We start from the raw sequence: 24,785 nt of genomic DNA, 5'->3' as shown, positions 1-24,785 counted from the left end.
GCACAGAAGAGCAAGGACTGTTGAGTTTGTGGCCAGGAGCTGCTGAAGAGGACAAGCTGGGGTGCTGGGGAGTGGAGAGACCTTAGCTTACTTTAATCCAAGCCAAGGAAATCTGAGGCAAGATTTCAAAGAGGGGAAAAATCCCGCCCCCGCCGCGCTGGCCCTCCCAGCCCCTTGGAAACTTGGCCTAAGCGTTCTGAAGACTGACTTTTTGGACCCAGGTAGAAAAGAGAATGTTCTCCAGGGATTCCAGAGCACGGAAGACAGGCGGTGGCACCTCTTGGAGGCTGTCCCAAAGGCTGTGGGACAAAGAGCGGGACACACAGACACTCTGCCCTCCTGGCTGCTCTCCCCTCCCCTAGCACGGGCAGACTCCCAGCTCCTCTCTGGCATCTGCCTCTCAGGACGTTGCCTGCCCAGGACTGCCCAGGCAGGCGTGCGCTGCGAGCAGGTATCCAGATGAGAAAGCACTCGGCAGGCGGGCTGGTGGGTGATGTCATCCCACAGAGGCTGTTCTGGATCTCCTCCCAGCCAAGGCCTGGAAAATTGGGGGCTGGAGGAGTCAGCCCAAAGTAGGAGGGAGGGGCAGGGCCATGGATGAATCCTCCGGCCTCTAGACGGGAAGGGTCTGACAGAGGCACAGAGAAGGGCTCTACCCCTTCTAGAGAGAAGAGGCCCTCCCAGGTTGGAAGGGGACTTTGTAACAGTCTCGTCCAGGGATGGGCCCCTTGTCACTCGGAGTCCCTGGCTGGATGGGCTTGGGCTCTGGCAGATCCCTGGAGCCCTTCCCCACACCTGCATTCCTCCAACTACCACCTGGATGGACCCCTGGCTTCGGCCTGATTCTGCCTGCCAACCTAAACTTCTAAATGAGAATTTTGCCAAGTCAGTCCCTTGCTCCAACACCTTCAATCGGTCCCTGTTGCCTACAGAATAAAGGCCAAATTCAAGTTCAGTCTTTCTGACAACCTGAGTTCCCCGGTTCCCTGACACATAACCCACCTGTTCCAGGCCACATTCATGACTCAACATACATACTGAGGGCATCATGTGCCCACCACGCTGTTCTATGTGGCTTCTTACCTGCAAGCCTTTGCCTTAGCTGTTCCCCCTGCCTGGAATGCCTTCCCTTCCTCCACCAACCCCAGTTCTCCCCAGTCATCTCTGACCCTCCAGGAGCTCCCTGATTTTACTCCAGCCATGGTGTTCATTCCTGGCCTCTGCTGGATATGTTTGTTGGGCGCGGGGCCCCAGTCAGCCATGTGCTTTAGACGAGAGTCTCCCTGATGAGAGTTGCCCCAGGCCTGGTGCCATAGGACAGGGCACTGGCCTCAGTTGCCTGAGAGGATGCAAAAGCAGAAGATTCAACTCTGAGGGTCTGAGGGTCCAGTCCTGCTTTGCCCAGACTATCTCTGTGACCCTGGGAGGGACGCTCAACCTCTCTGAGCTCCACTTTCCTTGTTTGTCAGCAGGTACAGTACCAGTTCCTAACCTCTGTGGGTTGTTCTGTGCATGGAACTAGGTGACAGAGTTAATGCCCTATGTAAACTATAGATACTATTTATAAAGCAAACAGGAAATGGGAGATTTAGGGAGGAGCAGGAGGGGTTCAAGTTCCCCTGCAGCCTCAGAACCAGCAGGCAGCTCAAGGCAAGCGCCACAGGCGCCAGGAAAAGGGTGGCTATGGCTGTGTCCCCAGAACATGGCTCCCTCTAACTGCACCTCCTGGCTGGCAGGGGATCCTCGTCAGCTGGAGAGCCAGATCAGAGCACCCTGGGCCCACTCCGGTGGGGGAGGCCAGGCTGAGCAGCCCCAGGACTCTCATCTTCAAGGATCCCCCCACATCAGCCCCTTACCTCTAAGTTTCCCGTCTCATGCACTCTCTGACATTCCAGATGGGGAAACCAAGGCCCAGAGCAAGCTGGCAGCTTGCCCAACACTCCAGCCCTGAACTCCTAGTCTGGCTGGTTTTCCCCAGCCCACACTGCTTCCCCTCAGCTTCTCACTCCAAACAGCCGGGCTCGTCCTAAGAAGCCAAGCCCTGTGGTGGCCCCCACCCCAGGCTCCCCATGTTCTCAGGGATCCCCCCAAACCCTGGCACCCCACAAAATGTCCCTCCACACCCCTCACAATCAGTTCCTCCCAGGCTGGACTTGGCCTACCGACTTCTCTATAGGCCCCTGGGCGGCCAGGCTATACGTTTCGTGAATAAAATGTATTGTTGTAGGCCAAGTGGGCTCTGGCTCGCTGGCTCATAGAGAGGGGAAAGAGGGACAGGAGCCCAGTGATTAGTCAGGCCCCGGGCCCTCGTCACAGACAGCACCAGAAGGAGGACTGCAAAAAGCCTGGGACAGGCAACGGGTCCTCCTGCCTGCTGCCTTTCTCCTCCCAGGACGTGGGCCTCCCATTCCCTGTCCACAGCTGTGGTGGGGAGGCGCTGAGCCTCGGGCTGACTGCTGGGGCCGGCCCAGCCCCTCTGACCCTTCTGCCTCAAGCCCCCAACCGCGAAGCCTGAATCTCTGCTCCCAGCTTTGGGCAGAATGGGTGTTTGTTGGTGTGTGTGTGTGTGTGTGTGTGTGTGTGTACACGTGCATGCACATATGCCTGTGTTGGCACTCTTAGAAATGGAGGGGCTCCTGGAAGCCCCTTCTGGAAATCCCACTCCTCTGTGCAGCGGAGAACCCTGCTGTCTAGGGCTCCCCACCACTGTCCTGTAAGACCAGAGGCTGAAGGAAAGCCCCTGACCTCTGGCCCAGCTCTGCTTGGACACAAGGCACAGGCCCAAGTCCCTGAGGCCCATCCTGGTCCAGGCAGCCCAAAGCCTGGCCAGGCCGATGAGGCAGAGTCTGCTCCAGGCTCTGGGGCACGGAGGCTGCCATACCAGTCCCAGGTTTCCCTGCCCTGCTGCAGCACCCCGGTGAGGACCACTGGAAACCAGGCTGCAGGGTCTGAGGCTTTGGCTCTCTGCCCCATGTTAACTGCCCAAAGTGAGACTGACCATCTATGGGGGGCTCTCCCCAGCGGGGCCGCCAGCGGAGCGAGCGCACAAGGCGACAGCCTCCTTGCCATCGCCTGAGTGCTTCCCGCGTGCCGGGCTCCCTGGGAGGCAGCCGAGCCCTGCTCAGGGAGTCAAGTTCACTCAGCCAGCACCCAGCAGAGCCGGGGGACCAACCCACACGCTCCAGTCCATAGTGTATTCGTCTACACACGGTGCTCTGTGGCCATCACCCACTGAAGGCTCCGAGCCTGGACCTGAGGCAGTGAGTACAGCCAAGGGAAGGGTAGGAGGGGGCCCAGCGGGCGGACGGCCGGCCTGCCGACCAGGGGCTGCGGCCCAGCCCAGGGAAGCATGAGGCCGGCGGCGCCCACACGTGCGTGCCCGGGACACACATGCTCGCACACATGCACTCAGGGCAGTACCTGTCACGTCCTTCCTGGGAGACTCAGCCCAGCTGGAGAGCCACACTTCCGAGTCCCCCACGGGAGCAAGCAGCAGCAGGAGAGAGAGGAGAAGCAGAGGAGGAGAGAGAACCGTTAGGCAGGCAGGAGGTCTATGGGGCAAGTGGCCGCAGGCGCTGCTTTGGGCCACGGGCGGAAGGCGGGGGAGGGGAGGGGAGCGATTTCCTGGCCTGGGGCTGGCTGCTGGGCGTGGGCCTGAGTGATTACAGAGGCGCTGGGACCCAGCAGGCTGGGATGGGGATAATGAGGTGTCTGTCGAAATGCAGGAATCCTCTGGAGCACAGAGAATCCTACACAATCCCTGCCTGGAACGGGGCCCATGGCTTATCACTGGCTGGAGAAAGCAGCCTGGACATTTCTCTCTGGCCGTGTGGGTGTGTGGCTGTCCCCACAGGGCCCGGTGGCTCTGAGGAACCTCACCAGGCCAGCAGACTCAGCAGCACGGACCTGGAACCTCAAACATTCAGAGAGGGAGAGCCCCAGGGCCGGTCTCCGTTCGTGAGGCACCTCACCGCTGGTGAGGTCTGATGTCTTGTCCAGCCCTAGCCCCAGCCCTTGCCCAGTGAGGAAGACAGGTCAGGGCAGAATGGAAGAAAGCCTCATTCTGGACTCTCTAAAACACCTCGTCTCCAACCCAGGAGGACGGGGACCTTTAGTGACCATCAGAGATGAGGGCTCTGTCCCAGGCTCAGACAACTATGTCTGATCTGGGCCTCAGTTTCCTCATCTGTGAAATGAGGTTAGAAGTGATCCTCCTGCCAAGAGGGAGAAGCAAAGTCAAAGAACCTAAAAGAACACATGACGGTGCGATGTGATACAGTAATGTGATGAAGCAGAAAGCTCTCGGCTCAATCAGTGGGGGGAACAGTTCTAGAATATCGGAGGGCCAACATGTAATAAGCATGGACAGTCTACCTCCAGGATTCAGACTCATTTACTGCCTATAACAATCCCTTGAGGTGGGTCTGCATTTTTCACCCCATTTTACGGGAGAGGAAACCGGCCCAAGTTCTCACAAGCCCAGAGCAGCGGAGCCAGAAACGGAACCAGGTCTGGGATCAGAAAGGCGGGTGCTTTCTCTGCTGAATTTCTCATTCCCTCCAAAGGAGCACAGCGTTGGCTGCAGCTGCAGCAGGCACAAAACATTGTGCTGCAAGCCCGAGAGGCACCCAGGAAGGCTGCCTGACCCAACGACACATGGTAAAGACAACCGTAACGGTAACGGCAGCAAAGTTTACGTAGCATTTACCGTACACCAAGCCTAATGCTGAACACATACATATGGTCATTAATTTGCTTTTCAGAATAAACCTACAACGACAAGGTACTCCCTCCACTTCGTAGATGAGGAAAACAAACCAGAGAGCTTAAGTCATTTGCCCAAGGTCACACAGCTAGTACCATGTCCATCTCATGTGGGGACACAGACTTTGGGAGATCACTGGATGCCACCCACCCTTTAAAGCACCTGATTCTCTCTTGCTCAAGCCATCTACCAGTTCAGGCTGGCTCCCCACACAGAACCGAGAAGCCCGGGCCTTCCAGCTTTCCCTGGAACTAGCAGAGAGCCCATCTGGTAGAGAGGTTTAGCAAGGCCTCTGGAGTCTGACTGTGCGGATTTTCCCCTATGATGGACTTAATGAACCTCCCTGAGCCTGTTCCCTCTCTTGTAAAAATGAGATAAGACAATAGACTACTTCCTAGGTAACTACGAGGATTAACAGGATAAGAGGCAGTAGGTGCCCAGCACCAGGAAAATCAGCCTTCTAGAGCTGCAAGGCTGACAACCAGACAGTGTTTGATAGTGAGTGTGCCAAGAAAACGCGGGTAGCCGGTCCCAGATGCCTTCACTGTAGACACCCTCCAAACGCCCGGTTAGCTGCATCGGCGGGTAAGAGACCCTGGAGACTGCATCCAGAAGCTTCCATGGGCTTCAGGAGCCATGCCTGACCTGGCTTCCATGCCCTGGCAGAGCTGAGACTAGGTGGACACACCTAGGCCCTCTGAGGCTTGATGCTGGGGCTGTAACTCCCTGCTGCTGTACCCCAAAATGGGGCCAAGTAGGCTGTCACCCGGCAAGGCCATCTGAGGCACCCTAGTGCCAGGCCCACCCCAGCTCCAGCGTCCGGCTCCACTCAGCCTGATGCCGCCCCAGCTCAGGGGGTCCACATCTCCAGTGGTCTCTGCGGGATTTGTTACTTTGTACCACTTCCATTTTGGTTTCTTTTGGGTTCTTCAGAAGGAAAACTTTTGGGAAATGCTAACTTCTCTCAGCGAGCCAAGGGAAATGATTTGGCTCAGGCCTGGAAACCGAGGAAAACTTACTTTTCTGGAACAAGGGTTAACAAACTTTCCCTGAAAAGGGCCAGAGTTGGTCTTTTAAGCTTTGGGGGCCACGTGGTCTCTGGGACTACTTACCTTGGCTGTTATGGTACAAAAGCAGCCCCTGACAATCTGTAGAAGGCTGAGTGGGCTGTGTGCCAATAAAACTTTATTTATAAAACTATATGGTGGGTTGGGCTTGGCCCAAGAGTTGTGGTTTGCCAACACCCATGCTAGAAGATGAGGGCTGTCAGAGAGCCCTTCCTGTCTTCCTCAATGGGGGGTACCCCCAAGTCGTAGGAGAGAGAAGTGGGGACCCTTGGCCCACCAAGACTAAATGCTTACAAGGTCTATGCTCCTGGGATGACTTTCTCAATAATTACCTTGAAGGGCCTGATGTCCTTCCAGGTCCTCAGGGTCTGGGCATTTGGGCAGGCAGAGGGTGGGGAGCAGGACAGGAAAAAAAATCCCTCAGCCTCTGGAAACTGAGCGCCACTGCTAAGTGTGGAACAACCCAAGCTCATACTCACCCCCTGCAACCCCCAAAAGCAGGCCTTCCCTTTGCTCTCCAAAGGAAAATGGGAAGTGGACCAGAAATGGGCCTGTCTTTTTAAAAACATGATTTATTTCCCAGTCCCCTGGATCTGCAGAATTAATCCAGTTCCGCTGCTCCCACCCCAAAGCTCTCCCCGCTTTGGAGTGCCTTGTCTCCAGCCCACCCGAGCAAGCCCTCTCCCAGGGTGGGAAGGATACCTCCCCACCCCCACCCAGGCCTCCTTACAATGAACAGAGGAGGACCCTGGCTCACAAACCCAGCCCTCCAGCCAGGAGGCAGACAAGGCTGCTGGCTGCAGGCTGGGAAAGCAGAGACAGAGGGACAGGACGAGGGAGCAGGGCGCAGGCACAGCCAAGGGAGCAGCTGTGACCGACACAAACCAACGGCTTCCTGCCCTCCGGCTGTCTCTCCGGCCTCTCCTGGTGGCAGAACCAAGGGCCCTACAGAGCAGGGGCAGGGAAAAACCCAGGGGCTCCAGACTGGGAATCTGCAGGACTGGTTTTGCTGACCACCCGCTCTGTGACCTGGGGCAAGGGGCTCAGCTTCTCTGAGCCTCAAGGCTCGCTTCTGTCAAATCAAGCATTTGGGCCTAGCAGCAACCAAGGTCCTCGGGTGACGTTCTAGGCTCTCCCAGCAGAAACCTGCTAGTCTGCAAAATACAAGTGCTCCACAGCTGACATGAATCTTTCCAGAGAAACAGAGCACCTTTCCAGGGAAACCCACTTAAACACATGCTCAATATATGGAAACTCAAGTGGAAAAAAAAAAAGGGGGCAATTAATTCAAGAGGCATAGAGTGCAAGAATTCTTTAAAATGTTGCTTCTTATGCTTATCCTGCCACTCAGCTCCCTGATCTGGGGCTTTTAGCCATTTCTCTGGGCCTCTTTTCCTTCTGTACAATGGGGATAAAAATACTTACCTCCTCTTCTTTGGAAGGTTGTTTTGAGAGTGTAGTGGCCTGTAGTGCCTGTGAAAGTTTTTGGAGGGGGAGGAAGGAGGCCCCTGGGACAGAGGGAGGGAGTGGGTGATGGGGACAAGCTGGGGACTGCAGCAGCGTGGGCTGTGGGCCGGGAGGGAGGAGGCGGGGAGATGAGGCCCCTCCCATGGTCCACCCCCAGCCCTCCTATCCCTCCCGCAGCCTGTGCTCCCATTTTGCAAAATCAGCCAGAATCCAGGCCCTGAGGAAGCCAGGTGCCTGCAGGTCCTGGCCAAATATGGTGACCCAAGGCCACTTCTTAGACGCTGAACCTGCTTCTTGTCTGGTCCAGGTGATACAAGAAATCACGTAATGGTCACACAGGTGCCCCTGACTGTAAGGAACCCCCAGACAAGAGACACCCAAGTACTACATAAAAACACACCTGGATAGAACGAAGGGAGCAAAAGGACTGGGTCCTAATACAGTTTCTTTTAAACTTGACTAAGTCCAGAGCAGTGAGAAGTGGGTTTAATTTGCCCAAATCTAGTCTCAAACCACGTTTCCAGGAATCCTTCCCTAGTGTAAAGCAAGTCCCACCCATTCAAACTAATAAATCCAGAGTGGGCTGTGAGCCCAGGTAGGAGAGACAGGAGAACAGCCAGCGGCACGATCTCCTCCGAGAAGGAAAGCCAAGCCAGAGCTCAAGGGACGGGGGCAGGGTCACTCACCTCCCCGGCCTCCATAGCCCAAGCCCAGGGAGGGCCCCTGGGAGGCGAGGAGAGGCAGGGACCCTGCCAGGGGCCCTGAATGGAATGAACACCCTGTCTTTTCCTTCTTCTCGTGTCCTTGAGCCCTCAAGACCTCCCCCTCCTAGGGAATTCTATTGTCCTTCCTTCACTGTAGCCATGAACAGGGTTCTCCAGAAAGCCTAGTCTTTCTTCCCCTTTTATACAACTAAACTTCACACACGGCTGAATTTCTTGGGTTTCCTATAAGCTCCGTTTCTTTTCCTTGATTGACTAAGCTGCAGGGAAACACAGCCTCTGCTCTCAAGCCAAACGAGGGGCTGAAAGCTGCTAGCTGTGCCACTTACCCGAGGGAGAAGGAGCTGCTGAATTTGCCAGGGGTGGTGGTGGTGGCATAGAGCCCCTGTCGCAGGCACTGCTGGGGCACAGGCATGAAGGAGCTCAGATCTTGACAGCAGCCCTCCCGGGCCAGCAGTCCTTTGCAGAGAATAGTTCCTTTACAAAGTAGTAGTGAGGCCTACGTGATAGAGTCACTTGAGGACCGGAGAAAGCATGTCATGAATTAAGATGGCTCAGAAAGAAAACAAGCCATAATTCAAACATGAATTCCAGTCTGAAGCCACACGGGTGCCAGCTTGGTGACGTGCATGAGGGTAAGGTGTGCACGCGCCTGCTCAGGTGCTCAGCAACTCGCACCTGATCCAGGGTGAGCGGCAGCCTCCAGCTCATTAGAAGTCCTCCCAGCATGAAAAAAAAAAATTATGCCCCTGGACTGCAGCTGTGAGGGGTTAATGTAGCCACTCAGACCCCTGGCCCTGCCTCCCACTCTCATGGTTTCCAAAGTGGGGCTCGCCTCAGGTGCCCGTGGCCCAGGCCACCCCACAGGGCCCCACACTGAGAAGGGCCCTGTGCGCGGCTTCATGCTGTTCTTTCATTTGAAATCTTGAATCATTTATGAACAAGAGGCCCCATAATTATGTAGCCGGTCCTGCCCAGGGCCTGAGGTTTCAGGGCCACAGAACTCTGAGCTAAGTAAATAGAAGTACTCAAGAATAAATTTAGTAGGACTGGATTTCTGAGGCATATCCTCTCGTAGACAGAAGGCAAATCCTAAGTGGGAAGACAGGCCATTGTCTGTCTCCAGGTTCCATCCCCACCAACATCTCGGCTTCTTGGTGGTATTCCAAAGGCTAGAAGAATGCATGTGGGGACTCAGGAACAGAGAGGGCAAGAAATTTGCCTAAGATCACACAGCAAGTGAGTGGCAGTGCTGGGGCTAGAAATTGTACCAGTTCTCACTTTCTAACACTCATGCTAGGCACGGTGCTAAACATTTTCTGAGCTCTAATTTCATCCTTACGACAATCTGTAATTTACAGATGCAAAAAGTGATGCTCTTCTGAAGGCCCAATAGTAAGACTTGAGCCAGACTTGAGCTGGGAATTGGGAACAAAGGGGCCTAAAATAGGGGACTTCTTTCTCTGAATTCTCCTCCCCCACTGGCCAAGGGAGGCTCATTATTTCTGTCGGGCTTCCCTTTGTACATGCAGCCATATTCCTACTCATTTTGCTCTCAGTAAGAAGGGGTCTGCCTCCTTTCCCTGGAGCTGCCTTTCCTGGAATCCAGACTCTGCGTGGGGGCAGCCCAACCCCGGGCAGGAATGTGCTGCTGACCCTTGGGCCACTGAGCTGAGCAGTCAGAGAACAGTCAGCTTCCCTGCTCAGGTGGGGAATGGGGTGGGGTGGGGGCCCGGCTGTGCCTGGAGCCCTTCCATAGCCCTTCGGGGACTAGATCCAAGAGCGCCCCTCTAGGCCATGACCGGGGCCTGCAGAGACAGTCCAGCGCCTGTGGGTTTCCGCAGAGGGGCCCTGGAAGCCTCCAGAAGCTCTGCAGCTGCCCAGAGGGGGCTGCTCTGCCAGAGGGCGGCAGGCAGATCTGCTGTTGAAAAGCCCCAAAGCATCCTGGTTGAAGACAGGTGCTGCGGTTAGTCAGAGGAGCCGTGGGTGGGCAGAGGACAGAGGGGTGCTGGGCGGGGAGGCCAATGGGGCTCCAAGCCCCACTCCCAGCAGCTGCTGCCTGACCCCACAGTAGCCCCTTGGGCTGGGTCTCCCTCTCAATTCTCAGGTTCTCACCTCGCCCCACACCAGGGTGGTGGTGTACAGAAAAGAGACAAACTTAACACTGTTCTGAGTTCCAGGATCCCAGCCACCTCCCCACTCCCTGGGGTGGTCTGCCTTGGTGGTCCTCTCCCACTTACTGGGCTATCCCCCTCCCATTCCCCCACCCACCAGCTCCCCCAGCCAAAGCCAGGATCTGTGAGGATGAGGCAGCATCAGAAACAGGGAACAGTGGAGTGGGGCTCGGTGAGCAGCTGCTGGGTACCTGGGTCCCCAGCCCCCCGTCCTCTGGTCTTTTTGTCTTCCTGGCTCAGTCTCCACTAGAGCCACGATTGAGTGAGTGATGGAAATTAACAGCCAGTGGACCCAGGACCCACATTCCCAACGTGCAATGTCTTGTCTTCTCCAGACACAACTCTTGCAATCCTATTATCAATGAACAAACTGCCAATAATTTAATGAACATCTACTATGCACACGGCAGGGCACCCCTGGTGATGACCAACTGACTCTCCACCATCTGTCCCCAAGCTTGGGGCACAGGGACACAAACACTTACCCAGGCACTCCTGCAAGTGTCAGGAATCACAGGGGTGTGGGAGGGAGGCAGTGGGGCCCCCTCATCCACTTGCCTGGCCCTTCAAGCACACCGTCCCTTCCTGAGGCTGCCCAGACGCAACTGGAGGGCAAGCGGAGGCCAGACACAGCAGGCTGCATCTCGGGCGGGGGTCTGCAGGGGGCGGCGAGGCAGGGAGGAGTCCCAATGGCCTCACATCGGTAATGAGACCCTCCTCTGGGGCAGGACTCACAATGTTTCAGCTGACATTGACATGGCTGGACACTGCCATCGTCAGAATGGGGCAAGGGCAGGGCTGAGGGGGCAAGGGAGAGGCAGTATTCATTCCTGAGCTGAGATTGAGGCTGACCCATTTTCCAAGTTCTGTCAGCCTCCTTCATCTTGCCCTAGGCAGGATCTCTGTAAGGTTCACCGACTGTGTCAGTTGGCTCCACAATGTCTGGCTACTGCTATAGTCCCAGCAAGGATCTGGCACATAGTAGTGCTTAATCAAAATCTATTGCATCTCTCCAATCAGATCTGAAGTTCTTTCAGACTCTTAACCCTGTCAGCATCTTCACAGTACACCCTGAACGGAGTAGGGGGTACCCAGTAAATCTCTAGTGGCTGATGGAAGGGTTTATACTCATTACACTCAGTCCCAAGGGCTTTGTGGGGAAACCGAGGCCCAGATTACCCCACTACCCTGGGGTTCTCTTGGCACCCAGGGCCCTGCATATTCTCTAATCCGGGTTATGTCCCTTGAGCCACAAACAAGCCTTCTCATGCCAGGATGAGACCTTGAGCCTCACTTATGCTGGGCAAGAGGCTCATGGAAAGACCCCCCAGGCCTGGCAGAACATCCCTGGAAGGCTCTGGCCCAGCATCTGCTGTAAAGCCCTTCAAAGAGATTATTTTAAAAAAATTTGTCCATAACCAATATGGTCTATGGCAAGATGGATGTTGCAGGAAATGGGAGTCTGAGCAAGAACAAGGGGCTTATCTATCCTGTCTGCTGGGAGCAGGGCTCAGCAGGACTGAGAGCAGCCCCCCGTGGTGTGTGCCGGTAAGCCCTGGGCCTCTCCTCACCCCCATCCCTCTCTTGCTCTGCGTGAGTCTAGACCAATCCCCTGAGCCCTCAGATGCCACGTCAACAGAGCAGTGTGAGTGTGTGTTTGCGTGTGCGTGCCCGTGTGTGTCTGTGTGCCTGCACACACATCACTGCTTGGGAAATCCCCACATCTGGCTCACACGTGACTGAGCTATTCCCAGCAGGCCCAGCTGGGAGGGCCTGGAGGACAGTGGAGGGTCAGGAGTGTGTGAGCTCTCTGGGGAGCACAGAGTTAACCCTTTGGCACCAGAGCTCAGGATCTTTAGCTAATGCCGGGCTTCTGTCCCCAGGAGAGGCCAGGAAAGAGAATGGTGCCCAGAGGGGACCATTGGCTCCTGGCTCCTTACACAACTGTGGGGAAATGGGGGCCTCCAGTCTTCACCTGCAATATGAAAGGGCTGCTTTTTCCTCTGTCCTGTCAATCACGGTCAATCATCAACCACTGGGGAGACCCCTCTGGCTGGAGGGTCCTTCCCCAATGGGGGTCTATTGGGCAGATATTTAATGAGCACCTCTAGGTGCTGGATGCCTGGCTAGGGCGATCACGGCGCTGGAATTATAAGCCTCTTCCTTTCCTTATTCTTCTTCTTTTTTTTTTTTTTTTTTAAGATTTTACTTATTTACTTGAGTGAGAGAGCACAAGCAGGGAGAGCAGGAGAGGGAGAAGCAGGCTTCCCGCTGAGCAGGGAGCCTGATGTGGGGCTGGATCCCAGGACCCTGGGATCATGACCTGAGCCGAAGGCCGACGCTTAATGACTGAGCCACCCAGGCGCCCCATGTATGTTCCTTTCACAGGCAAGGACATGTGTCCCCCTGGAGACAGCTGGAACCAGAGTCCTTCTGATGACAAGGAGAGGGTCAGAGGTGGCCCGTTCAAGTTCTCTCCAGCCCAGGCACATGATTTAACTTTATAATTAGAGCTTTTTAAGCTTCAGTGACATTAGTGAATGAGAGGCCATCTGCGACAGCGTCTCTGAAACAGCGCCACCCAGCAGGAACTGTAGGGACACGGAAGACGTGGCACCACAAATACTGAGACGGTGCCCAGATGTCCTCTGCATGGCGGCTCTCCCTCTCCTCCAGGCTGACTCATTTAAAAACCTCAGTGAACCGGGCTGGAAAGCCTTGCTCGGCACCCCCAGGCGGACTCCCTTGCACTCAGCCCCACCTCCGCCAAAGCACTTGGGATGCTGTCTCCTAACTGTCCTGACGACAGGGACCTCATCCTACCCATCTTGGTACCCCACGACCTCCACAGCAGGGCCTGGCTGAGCAGGTGCACGGATGGTCACTGGAGAACTCGACAAGGCCACCACGGCAGAGCCAGTGAGGTCAAATATGGGCCTGGCAGAAACCAGCTCCGGGGTTGGGGGTGGGGGGTCCAAGCCCAGCATCCCTTCAGAAACCGGCTTCCCCGGGGGAGAAGCTGCCACGAGTGTCCACTGAGCTGTGCGCTTAGAGCAGGGAGAGCAGCCAAGTTCATCCACGAAGCTAAACGAAGGGCCCTTCTGTACCGTCACGCGATCAAATGCGAGTGAGAAGCGGCGGAGGGCTCCTGGTGACACGGAGGCCCCGGGGAGGGACGGTGCAGGGCAGCGAGCTGACACACGGGAAGAACTTGTCCCATCCAGTGTGTTAGAGCTGCACGTTTGCTCAGTTTCCCCGGGGGGCCACTGCCAACATACAAAGACAGTCTTCATTTGGCCTCTCGTCCGCAGTCGGTCATCACAGCTTTATAAGGACCTTACCCTCCTGCCTGGGACACTTCGGCACCCAACCCTGACCCTCTTCCAACACGAGGGGAGAAGCAGCCCTCACACCCCTGTGGGGTTTCCTCCAACACTGCACCCATTAGCCAGAAGCAGCATCGGGGGAAGGCTTGCCAAGAAGTGACGGCTCCTCCTCCTGAGCACAGGGACGTGAAGGGACCTGGACATGGCCCACTTTCCTCGGTACAAGACTCCAGTTCTCCCCTTAACAAATACATCTTCATCCCAGCTGCCTGGGTCACGTGCAGCCACGACAAGATCCAGGGGGCAAAGCAGAGAGAGTCTGGGAAAAAAACTTTTTCTTTTTTTTTTTCTTTTCCCCCTGCAAATGTCTAATTCTTACTGCAACGCTGGAAAATGTTTCTTTGCCTTCACATTTCAGAACTGACCAATTATAAAAAGGCCACGAGCCAACTAAGTCACACACGCCACATTTCTGTTTCTAAACAAAGTAACCGTAGATCAGAAAAAGGTGCTAACACAATAAGTAATGCACATGTCCCCCACATCTTTGTTTTTCCACTGGCTTCACCATTACTGGAAATGCTGTGTTTTCTGTCACATGCCTATAAACCAAAGAACCGAAGTGAGGAACACATTATTTTCTGGCCGAGGGCTGCGGTGGGAAACATTTCTTTGCTGGACCACAATGTGGGTGTTTCCTACCCCCAAGAAGACAACCTTGTGGAAAGAAAAGGCAGACAGAAGTCTCATCACTGCCTCCTGATGAGGCCAGGAGGGAGACCAGTGCTTGGGCAGACCCCTGGGCTGTTCTCCAAGCCAGGACCGCTGGGCCAGTGCTCCCTGGCCCCCAACAGGTCCCACATTCCCTTGGTGGCCCACCGTCTCCCCGACTTGGGAGACAGCTGAGTGTCCCTTCAGGGGCTGCCCCACCAGTCCTCAGGCACCCTCACTGCCTGTCTACCCTGAACACTGCCATCAACCACAAGTATGACCCATCTCATACTTGCCCCTGGCTTGATCGCCCAATCCCTGGAGAGCCTGTCAACCCTACGAATTCCCGGGCCCCACCGCAGAGAGGGTGATTCAGCAGGTCTGGGTAGGGCCTGGGGACTCCAGAGCACACCTCTAGCCTTTTTCTTGCTGTTTAATTCAGGGCCATCTTTCTAGTACTTTCCTAGTAGAGGAAGATGGGAGACAGCAGCGAGGGGCAGAGTAAGGCGAAGCAAGCAGGGCCGAGGGCAGCCAGGCTAGCTGGCAGTGGGGCAGGGGAGGCCAGAAGCCCTGCCTGTGCCGGCCGACCTGAGCTCCGTGTCCAGGCCAGTAGGGCAGGGGAGGCCGCGCTGCCTCCGGGTGTGGGAGGGGAGGCACAGACACACACGTGAGCAGTGTGTTCACTTTCTCCATCCCATCACTGCCACATGGGCTGCTCGTGGCACTGCCAGATCAATCAGTCTCCTTTCATTTCCAATTAGCTGGCTTTGAACTCCAGGGGTGACATCAGGCTGAGGACCCAGAGCCATGAAAATAAGAATTGTGTAAAAACACCAGCCCCCGTGAGATGTGCCAGAAGGCGATGGCTTCATGAGACACGTTCACTTTTGGAACGGCCTATCGGAGGGTGCCAGGAATGTCTTGGCCGAGTTCTCCGAGCAGCCTGGGCCTCTCTCACTGATGATGGGTGGCTTGGGCAGAGAAGAAAGCCTTGGAAATTGCTATGAAAAGTCTTTGCTGATCTTGTCTCCAGAGCTTCCTTTCCAGACTCATCTCCTGTCATCCCCTCTCCTAACCCTTTCTCCACTTCCACCGGGCTGGACACCTCTCTTTACCTCATATTCCTCACCCTGATTCCAGCCTCTGAATCCTTGCTCATGCCTGGCCCTCCACCGGGGGCAGCTGCCTAACCCCTGCACATCCCCAGCCTCCCCCATCTTCCTAGCCCTGTCCCCCTCTGGTTGATTCCCATGGCTTACGGATTGCAACCTAGCCTGTCTTGCAGTCGTTAATGAGTCCCTGACAACATCCTGCTTTCTCGGTTGAACCCTGAGCTCTGTGGGGGCAGTGACAATTATCACTTAAGAGAAATGAAAGCCTCTAGGAGAGCTGCCCTCTGGATGGGGAGTGAAGGTGGCTGCTGCCCGCTGTGTCTTTGTCCCCCTCCTCCTATGGCTGGATAGGGCCTTTATCTTGGGGGAGGACAGTCCCAGAGGCCTTACAGACCTACTTTCTCTGCATTGTAATGGCCCTACTCACACTTCCACCTAGCTCTAAGGCCTGGTGGCAATGTGACCAGTGGGGGACCAGTTCTGCCCACTCTCACCTTGGACAGACAGAGCCGCCCTCTTAGGGCCTTCCTCTATAGGAGGAGGGTAGACAATCTTCACAGTGGCCAGTACTTATGGGCTTTAAGCAAATCCACTTCATTAAAAACCAAATTCATCCCGTAAAGAAAACTTTTCCCCAATTAAGAATCCCTTATGACCAGTAAGTTCCTTCTAGATGTCTCAGTCTAATTCTCTTGGGGCAGCCCCCATCCCAGTTTATGGACCCTCCTCCTAGAGGCCTTCAGAACCCAAGTCCTGGTCACCTGTGGATCCCCTAGGCCTTGGCTCAGGACGGAACAGACTTCAGTGGAAGAGGTTTGGGTCAGAAGGGCCAGATTCGAATCCTAGGTCTACCTGGCCAGGTGACCTGAGGCAAAGTTCCTTAACCTACTTTCCTGGTCTATAAAATGGGAACAAGACCACCTCTCCAGGTTGCTGCAAGGTTTACTAGCAATTATGAGATGGTGCACACTCTACCTTTTCCTGTCTGGGTGACAGGACCTGCTTCTTGGAAGAGGGCAAATAGCAAAGCCAGGGGTCTCTCCTGTTGAAGAGCTAGATACCCATGGGACTGCCTCCTATTCAGAATAAAAATGAAGACAGGAGTTCAGGTTTCGGTGTCAGACGTCAGCAAGCATTTACTGTGCCAGGCACGGTCCTGGAGTTAACACTTCACAGGAAATTACTCGTATTCAAGCCTCAAACAACCTGATGAATCATCGTTCCCACAGCACAGACAAGGAAACCGAGGCACAGGGAAGTTAAGGACTTGCTTGAGACCACATCACTGACAGGGTTGGGACATGAAACTAGGTATTCTGGCTCCAGAATCTGGGTTCTTAACTCTACCAACTCTACCACTGTGGCCGGGTCTAGCTTCCATCTTCTCTGAGGTCAGGCCTGGAAAATAAATGCTTCCAGTGGGTCTTTCAACTCACGGACAAGAGGGAAGACCCACGTCTCCCCTCCTTTCAGAATCGATCAATACTTAAACCAGTAACAGTGGCAGCCGCCATCATTGGGAGCTCGCTGTGTGCCAGGACTCTGCTACTTCGATCCTGACGTTTAACGAGACCGACACTATTTTTACCCCCATTTTCCATAAGGGGGTAAAGGCATGAGGGGGTCAGCGGTTAGGCAACCCGCCAGTCACAGAGCAAACACATGGCAGAGCTGGGGTTCCAACCCTGTCCGTCTGACGCCGAAACCTGAACTCCTGTCTTCAAGCAATGTGCTTCTGTGCCCACCAGAGGAACCCGGATCGTATTAACTCTGTCCAGTAATGCAGATTTTACAACCAGTAAAATGGAAGTCGGGCTGAACTCACTAATTTTCCAAGGAAAAGGATAAAGTAAACAGGATTTCAGGAGGAACATCAACACTTGCCCAAAAGAACAAACTTGCCACACTCTTGAGCAACCTCATTTGCGTTCAGAGAAGACAAAGCTCCTCACGGGACCGGTGGAGGGTCTGGATCATCAGGCCGTCTGCGGGGCCGCACCGCGGGGCCAAGAGGAAACCGCGGGTCCCGTGGCCGCGTGCCCCCCCTGGCGGCAAAACTCAGAACTCTACAGCCGGGACGGGGAGAGAGGCAGCTTCCAGAAGTGAGAGGGGCACTGGGTCTTCGTCAGGTCTGAAGAGCACCCACTGCTCAGGGGAGAGCCTGCTCCAGCCCCCTCTCAGCTCGTGGAGGAAGACAAGAACCACGACGGGCAACAGGACCTCCCCACCACTGGGCCTGAAGCCCCCTCGCTGCATCACCTCCAGGGACCCTCCTCGCTTGGCAGCAGGCGGCAGCTCAGACGTCATTTTAAGGGCGTGACGGCCAGTTTTACGGGTCAGCCTGGCCAGGCTCCAGTTCCCAGTTACCCCAGGGACCCCCACCACTCATGCCTCATGTGCTGCTGTGGAAGGTATTTTGCAGATGTGACGAAGTCCGTGATTTGTTTATTTTGAGTGAGATCATCCTAGCTACTTGGCAGGGGGTGCTCAGTCAGCTGAAGGGCCTTGAGGGCAGAGCTGAGGCTTCTCCGAGGAGGAGATTTCACCTGTAGACTGGCGCTGGCCTGCCCTTGGACCTGACTTGTAAGCCAATTCCTTGTGAGAAACTTCTCGATGAATAGCTCCCCCTGGGTCTGCTTCTCTAGTTGCTCCCTGACCAATACAGCAGAACCAGTGGGAGGGGGCAGGCCCAACGTCACATGATTGGCAAGTAGGGCTGACTGCCGCTCCCCAGCACCCACAGGATCCGCTCGTGGCTTGGACCCGATCATCCAAGTCCAGGCCACACTGATGGCAGCTCAGCTTCCATTGTTGCTGGAATTTTCATGACCTCTCACCTATCTCCTTTCCTGGTCCATCTCCACTCACCAGTCAGAAGAATCCTTCTGAGATCTAAGTTAGATCATGCCCCCCACCTCCTCAGAATCCCTTAGTGGCTCTTCGAAAAGTCAAAACCCTTGAAATGGCCTGAGAAGCCCTACGTGGTCTGTGCTGCTTCCCCCACCCCCAGCTACCTCTCTGCTCTCACCTCCTACCACCTTGCCCTCCACTATTCTCCACCCCAGCCACAAACCTCCCTTGAGTATGCTTCCACCCCAGGGCCTTTGCACTGTCTATGCTTTCACCCTGACTACTCTCCCTCAGGTACCCATGTCAATTCCTTGCTTCCCTCTAACAGGACATTCTTATATATACACAGTTCATCACCCTGGTGGACTGCAAACTCCTTGAGGAAAGAAAGACCCATCCCTGTAACCACAACACCCAACACAGCACCTGGCCTATAGCTGCTGGCACTCAGGAAGGTCAGCAGAAGTCTCTGGTGTCCAAATAAGCCATGCTCCATCCTGCTGTCCCACCTTTGCCCAAGTGCTGTCCCTTGATCACCGCAGTTGCCTATTCTCTGCCCCCAACCAGCAAAATTGCTCCTCTTCCCAGATCATGTCCCCTGATTTGAGGATGCAGAGAGCCTTCTGTCCTGACCCACCCCTCATCCACGCACATGTGAGCTTGCACATTCAACCAGCATGGGGGAGGGGGGGATGACCCCGCCACTAGTGCGGGCCTGGCAGCAAGGTCTTCTCTCTCAAGGTGTTGGGACACAGATCACAGCCAAGAACACCCAAAAGATAGAATGTGGTCAGTAATGCACATGGTGATAGGAGGGGGCAGCTAAACACTGGAGAATCAGGACTTCTCTGAGGTCACAATTAAGCTGAAAATGTTAAGAAGGGGCAGCTGTATGAAACATCAGGGAACGGCATTCCGGGTGGCAGAACAGCAAGTGCAAGGCTGTGTGGAGAGAACAAGCTTGTTGTGTTGTGTTTAAGGAACGGAAGGTGAGAGGCAGGACAGTGCAGAGGGCGGGGCAGGAATGTTGGGCTGGGTAGGCAGAAGAGGGTAGAGCCTGGGGCAGGACAGGAGGCCAGGGGCTAAAGCACACAGGGCTTGTGAGCCGGATTAAAGAGCTTATTCTGCACAGGATGGGGCAATTTAAGCCGAAAAGCACATGATTTGATCCTTGCTTTGAAGAGCTCACTCTAGCTGTGGTGTGGAGAACAATGTGCAGGGGCAGGGGTGGGAGCAGACAGATCAGAAGAAAGCTGAGGTCTTCCCGAAGAGAAGGGAGCTTCCAACACGGTATGATGGTGGAGGTCGGGTTCGCAGGGGAGAGAAAGGAAGGGGTCAAGGGCCCCTTCTCGATGCTGGGCCGGGGCAAGGGCAAGGATGGTGGGTGGCATGGGGAAGATGTGGGGAGGAGCAGGTTCAGTGCAGGGAAGGAGCGAGCAGAGAAGTCTGAGGCTATACTGCCGTCCAGTTTCAAGGTCACCGGTCCTGCCACTTCCAAGAGGCCGTAAGCTGCCCGAGAACTTTCTTGCCATCAACTCCACCTTCCCCCGGCCTGGCTTCAAGTCTTAGATCTATGCTCAAGAAGAGACACCTCGGAGGAGGAGACCTGGGGCTTTGGGGACTAATATGTGAAAAGTGATGACCAGGGAACAGCACCCATGTTCTCTGTGCATGCATTGCTAGTTGGAGTGACTCTGGGAAGCTCCGTGAACTTCATTACGGAGCAGGCTGAACATGGAGCCCTGAACATGGACTCAGATCCTTACTTTGCCATGGACAGGGGGCAGCCAACCTCTCAGAGCCTCAGTGTCTCATCAGTAAAATGGGAATCCCATCACTCATATGCAATGAGCCTCTGGACAGCAAATAAGAAAACCTATGTGAAGTTGCCAGCCTCTAGGGGATGCTCAATAAATAATAGGGGCTGGCACTTTGGGAGAGCTTTCTAGGCTACAGGGAGTGTTCTAAGCATGTTTACAGAGATGAGTTTGTACAATCTTCATTATATCCACATGAGGTGTATGTTAGTCAGTGTTCTCCAGAGAAACAGAACAGAATGTGTATATATAGAGAAAGAGACTTATTTTAAGGAATTGGCACACGTGATTATGAGGGCTTGGTGAGCCCAAATCTGATGGGGTAAGGACAGGATGGTAGGCTGCAGACTCGGGTGCAGTTCAAGTCCAAAGGCAGTCTGGTAGCTCGATTTGTTCTTTTGGGGGGAGGTCAGCCTTTGTTCTATTAAGGTCTTCAACCGATCAGAGGCCAACCCATATTAGGGGAGGTAATTTCTTTGACTCCAAGTGTAGCAGATGTCCAGCTCATCCAAAAACTACCTTGACAGAAACATGCAGAATAATGCTTCACCAAATATCTAAATATCAAATATCTAAATACCACTGACGTATAAAATTAACCACTACAAGATGGGTATGGATACCGTCCCCAATTTACAGAGGAGTGATCAGGCACAGAGAGGGTAAGAAATCTGCCCAAGGGGGTGCCTGGGTGGCTCAGTGGGTTAAAGCCTCTGCCTTCAGCTCAGGTCATGATCCCAGGGTCTTGGGATCGAGCCCTGCATAGGGCTCTCTGCTCAGCGGGGAGCCTGCTTCCCCCTCCCTCTCTGCCTGCCTATCTGCCTACTTGTGATCTCTGTCCATCAAATAAATAAATAAAATATTTTTTAAAAAAAAGAAAGAAGGAAATCTGCCCAAGGTCCCAGAGGAGGAATAGCAAGGCTTGACATTCCTGCTGTCTGGCTCCAGAACTTGCACTTTTAACCATGACACTAAGTGGCCATTATCATAAGCCAATGTAAATTAAATTTCTCTCTCCATCCTTTTCCTGGCCTGAGAGTGGAAGGCAGAGAAACCAGGGGAGGCCCTCCCTGGGTAAAGCAGTCTGGGTGGGGCTCTGCCTTATTTAAGGAAGCAGCACGGAACCTGAGCCTCGGAGATGGGAGTGGGAGGAGATGGACAGTAGGGGGACCTGAGAGGTTATCTGGTCCCTTGACTTTCTAGAGGGGAAACTGAGGCCCAGAATAGAGAAGGGACTCACCCAAGGTCCCAGGGCTTCAGAAAATACTGATGATTTCCAACTTATACTTGAGTTATTATGTCCTAGGGGCTACCCTACATGAAATCATTTAAACTGCTACATGTGAGGTAGATAATATGTAGAAAATGAGGAAACTGAGGCAGAGTTTAGAAACTTGTCTAAGGTCACGCAGAGCAGAATCTGAGCCCAGGCACAGCTAGTACACTAGACCTCTGAGGCAAGGTTCTTGGGTGGGGGTGGGAGGTGAAGTGACAGAATACAATCCCACGCGTGCCCCTCCTTCCCAGTGTTCCCTGCCGACGCCCCCCGCCCCCCCCCCCCCCCCCCCCCCCCCCCCCCCCCCCCCGCTCTGACTGCAAGTTGACAATGGGCCCATATGCAATATACAATTCCTCAGGTTCCTAATGCAGCCTCTCCCTTCTGTTCACACAGGAAATATCCTTCTGCACCAGTGGCTGGGCAGACCTGAGACTCCCCGACCCTGCCCAGCTCATAGGCACATGCACACTCATCTCTTTCCACACTAGACACCTCCCAAACAGGGACACAAACACACATGAACACAGACTCTAACCAGATACATCCCAACACAGTGGTACACACACTCAATACCCTAGCGCCCTAAGGAGTTAACATACGCTCATGGCATACAACGGGGAAGACCCACACATGTCCACACACAGCCCCACCTACACACATGCAACCCCCCACCTCACCCCATACATAAACCAGGGTACAACTTTCTTGGTCCCAAGAAACATATCAGCAAGCACTTGCACACACAAAACATACCAAGCCATACTCAGAAACACTCATGACATACAATTCCATGTATCCCAACTCACATTCTATCCCTCATATATGGGCGCATACACCTCTGCGGGTCCGCAGGTCAAGGCACTTGAACGGATATCTTCCCAGGGGACCAACAGCTGGAGCCACGTGTTAATACATACTCCCACATCCCCGAGTGCCAGAACCCCCAGATGGCTGCTGGTCCCCTAACTCACCACCCCCATAAATATGGGCAACACATATGTCAACACAGATCGCTCAGTCTGCCACCTCCCCCTGCCGCACCCCTCCCCCGCCCCGCCGCTAGACACACAGTCCTAACTCCTAGGGACCACCCTTCCCCAATGACCTATGCGTCACCCACACCCAGGCATGTGCAGAACCCCGCCTCCCACACTCGGAGAGAATCCTTCTCTGACCCCAGCACACAGCGTCGGAGGACTCGCCCCGCCTCTCTCCCTGTCCGCATCTCCTTCGCAAACTCCGGGTGGACCCGGGCACCTGTCAGGCCAATGCCAGGACGGGTACCCCCCCCCCAATCCCGGCCTCTGCTGGGATTACTGTACCGCCCCCACCCCCGCAGCAATGAGAAAGCGCTTAGAGGTGGGGGAAAAGGAGAAGGTTTGTGTTGCAGGCGTTAAAAACTCACAGCCACTCAAGTAGGATCCCCTTTTTGGTCCAGGATCTCACCTTCGCACGGGGAAAACCCTGCGTCTCTGTTAACCCCCTCATCACCGCCGCACCACCGGAAGGACCCAAGAAGTCACAGCAGTGCCCAGTAATAAGCACAGCAGCCCGCGGGGGGCGGCGGCAGGAGTCGGCTGCCAGGGTTGCGGGGGGCCCTTCGTGAGACACCCCCACATCCTCCCATGCACCCATCCGCATTCCCACGGGGAGAGCCTGAGGGGCTCCGTAGGAGAAGGGGAAGGTGCGAGTACCAGAGAGCTTAGGGGCCATGGGCTGGGGAGGGGGACACCTGAAGGGAACACCGGGCAGCCGGCAAGGACAAGCCCCCCTTATGTCCCCTGCAGGATCCGAGAGGCGCGAGCGCCAAGCAGGAAGGGAGGTTGGAAGGAAAAATGCCCGGAGGCTCCCTTACCTGATTTTCTCTTGGAACTGCCATAATCCCTGAAAAAGAAGCAACAACAGATAGACATGGTTAGGGCCGGGTAGGGCGCGGGGCTGCGGGGCTGCGGCTGCGGGGAGCCCACCGGCCGGCTGCGGTCGGTCCCCGGCACCACGGCTCATGTGATCCCTGTCCGCCCGCGAGCCGCGCGCTCCGCAGCCGCACGCACTGCGCGCCGCGCCTGCCCGCGGGTCCCCCCGCCAGCCCAACCCCGGGCGCGAGCCGCGGGCCCCGCCCCGCCCCGCCCGCCCGCACCCCTGACCCCGCCCCGCCCCCGGCCGGCCCGATGAGAGGATCTAGGGTGGGGGGACACACCGTTCCGGTCCTCAGCGGGTGGGGCAGCGCGGGGCAGGTTCTCACACTTTGTAAACAGGGAAACTAAGGCCCGGGGCGCCCGCGTCCCTCCCCTGCAGCGCTTCCCCTCCCAATTCTTTGCACCGCTTCCTCATGCCCACTCAGACTTCCAGTCACGACTGAAGTGTCACCTCCTCAGCGTGTCTTCCCCAACATCCTCCCCATCTCCTCCTCTCCTCTGCATAATTAGATTTGTGTGACCCTTTGATGAAAGTCTGCCCCTGCCCTGGACCCAAAGCTCTCTGAGGTCACACTGTGGCTTGACTCCTCCTATTACTTCCCCTGGGCCTGGTGTAGGTGTGGAGATTTACAGACTGCAGGCTGAATACTGAACAGATGTGGCTTTCACCTTAAAGGCTCGGGCTGGGAAACTGGAGGTTCAGCAAGCCCTGAGGGAGGGCATGGCACAATGCGAGGGTAACTGTGAGGCTAGGAATAGTAAGAATGGAGCTTGAGCTTTTGAGGGAGAACTGGGTTCAAATCTCTTCAATGGCAATAATTCAACACCTCCGAGCCTCCTTTAGGCTGCCCTGGACTAAAACCAGCTGCGGCTTGCGCGGCCCTCCAGCAAGGAATTAACTCAGGCTCCGGATCAGGCTACTTCCCAAACCCCGCCCTTATTCCTGCCTTTGGCCCCTCCCACCACCGCTGCCATTCGCGAATCCTTCGGGGAACGTCACAGGCGTCTGAAATGCTTAAGGTTCCTTGAGTGCTCAGGAGAGGCTGGCTGGAGATCTATCTGGAGACTAGAGGAAATGCCTTTATTTTCCCTGGGGGGATCAAAGAAAATGGCAATTGCCGGACTTTGGTGTAAGCGAACTGGCCAGCTAGGTCTGCCAGCTGGAAAGAAGTGATTTCGTGGGAGAAGAAAGGCCGTTAAACTCGTGCAGACTCCTTGATTCTGGAGGTCTGGGGAGTAGCCTGAGCTTTTGGGGAGTTAAGCACCAAAGCGATTTGCTTGCACAGCCCAGGGTGAGGGGTTCCGCCTCTCCTAGGCTCCTGAGTTTTCTAAAGTTTGGGCTCAGACCCCCAGTGATTCAGAAACGGGCTGATGCCCAGGAACCTGCATTTCTGATACCTACCCCCTACCTGCCCATCTTAGTTTGAGAACTCCCTAGTACTCCATGCTCCTTTCAGTCCTCACATCCACACTAAGAGGAAGGTCCTATCACTCCCATTTTACAGATGAAAAAACAGAGGGTGAGCCACTGCCCAAGACCATCCAGCTTGGGAAGGAGCAGTGGAGTATACACCTGCCT

The 24,785-nt window shown here is 55.2% G+C and overlaps 1 protein-coding gene across 6 annotated transcripts in view; it reads right to left on the bottom strand.

The window, feature by feature from the left end:
• The window catches only part of SH3PXD2A (SH3 and PX domains 2A), a 231,916-nt gene that overhangs the window by 60,414 nt on the left and 146,717 nt on the right, over window positions 1-24,785 (bottom strand). For 4 of the 6 annotated variants that reach the window (XM_004749332.3, XM_004749334.3, XM_013054581.2 and 1 more), the window contains 2 exons: window positions 23,146-23,174; window positions 3,421-3,465 (listed from right to left, as the gene is read on the bottom strand). In XM_004749332.3, coding sequence (XP_004749389.1) covers window positions 3,421-3,465; window positions 23,146-23,174 — 74 coding nt within the window. Of the gene's footprint in view, window positions 1-3,420; window positions 3,466-23,145; window positions 23,326-24,785 lie in introns of those variants that run through there. The other 2 variants (XM_004749333.3, XM_045068792.1) reach the window with 2 other exon arrangements.

The sequence above is a fragment of the Mustela putorius genome, unplaced genomic scaffold (genome assembly GCF_011764305.1).
Source record: "Mustela putorius furo isolate JIRA1106 unplaced genomic scaffold, ASM1176430v1.1 tig00003909_pilon_pilon_pilon, whole genome shotgun sequence".
Lineage (NCBI taxonomy): Eukaryota > Metazoa > Chordata > Mammalia > Carnivora > Mustelidae > Mustela > Mustela putorius.
This window is presented reverse-complemented; position numbering and strand designations above follow the sequence as displayed.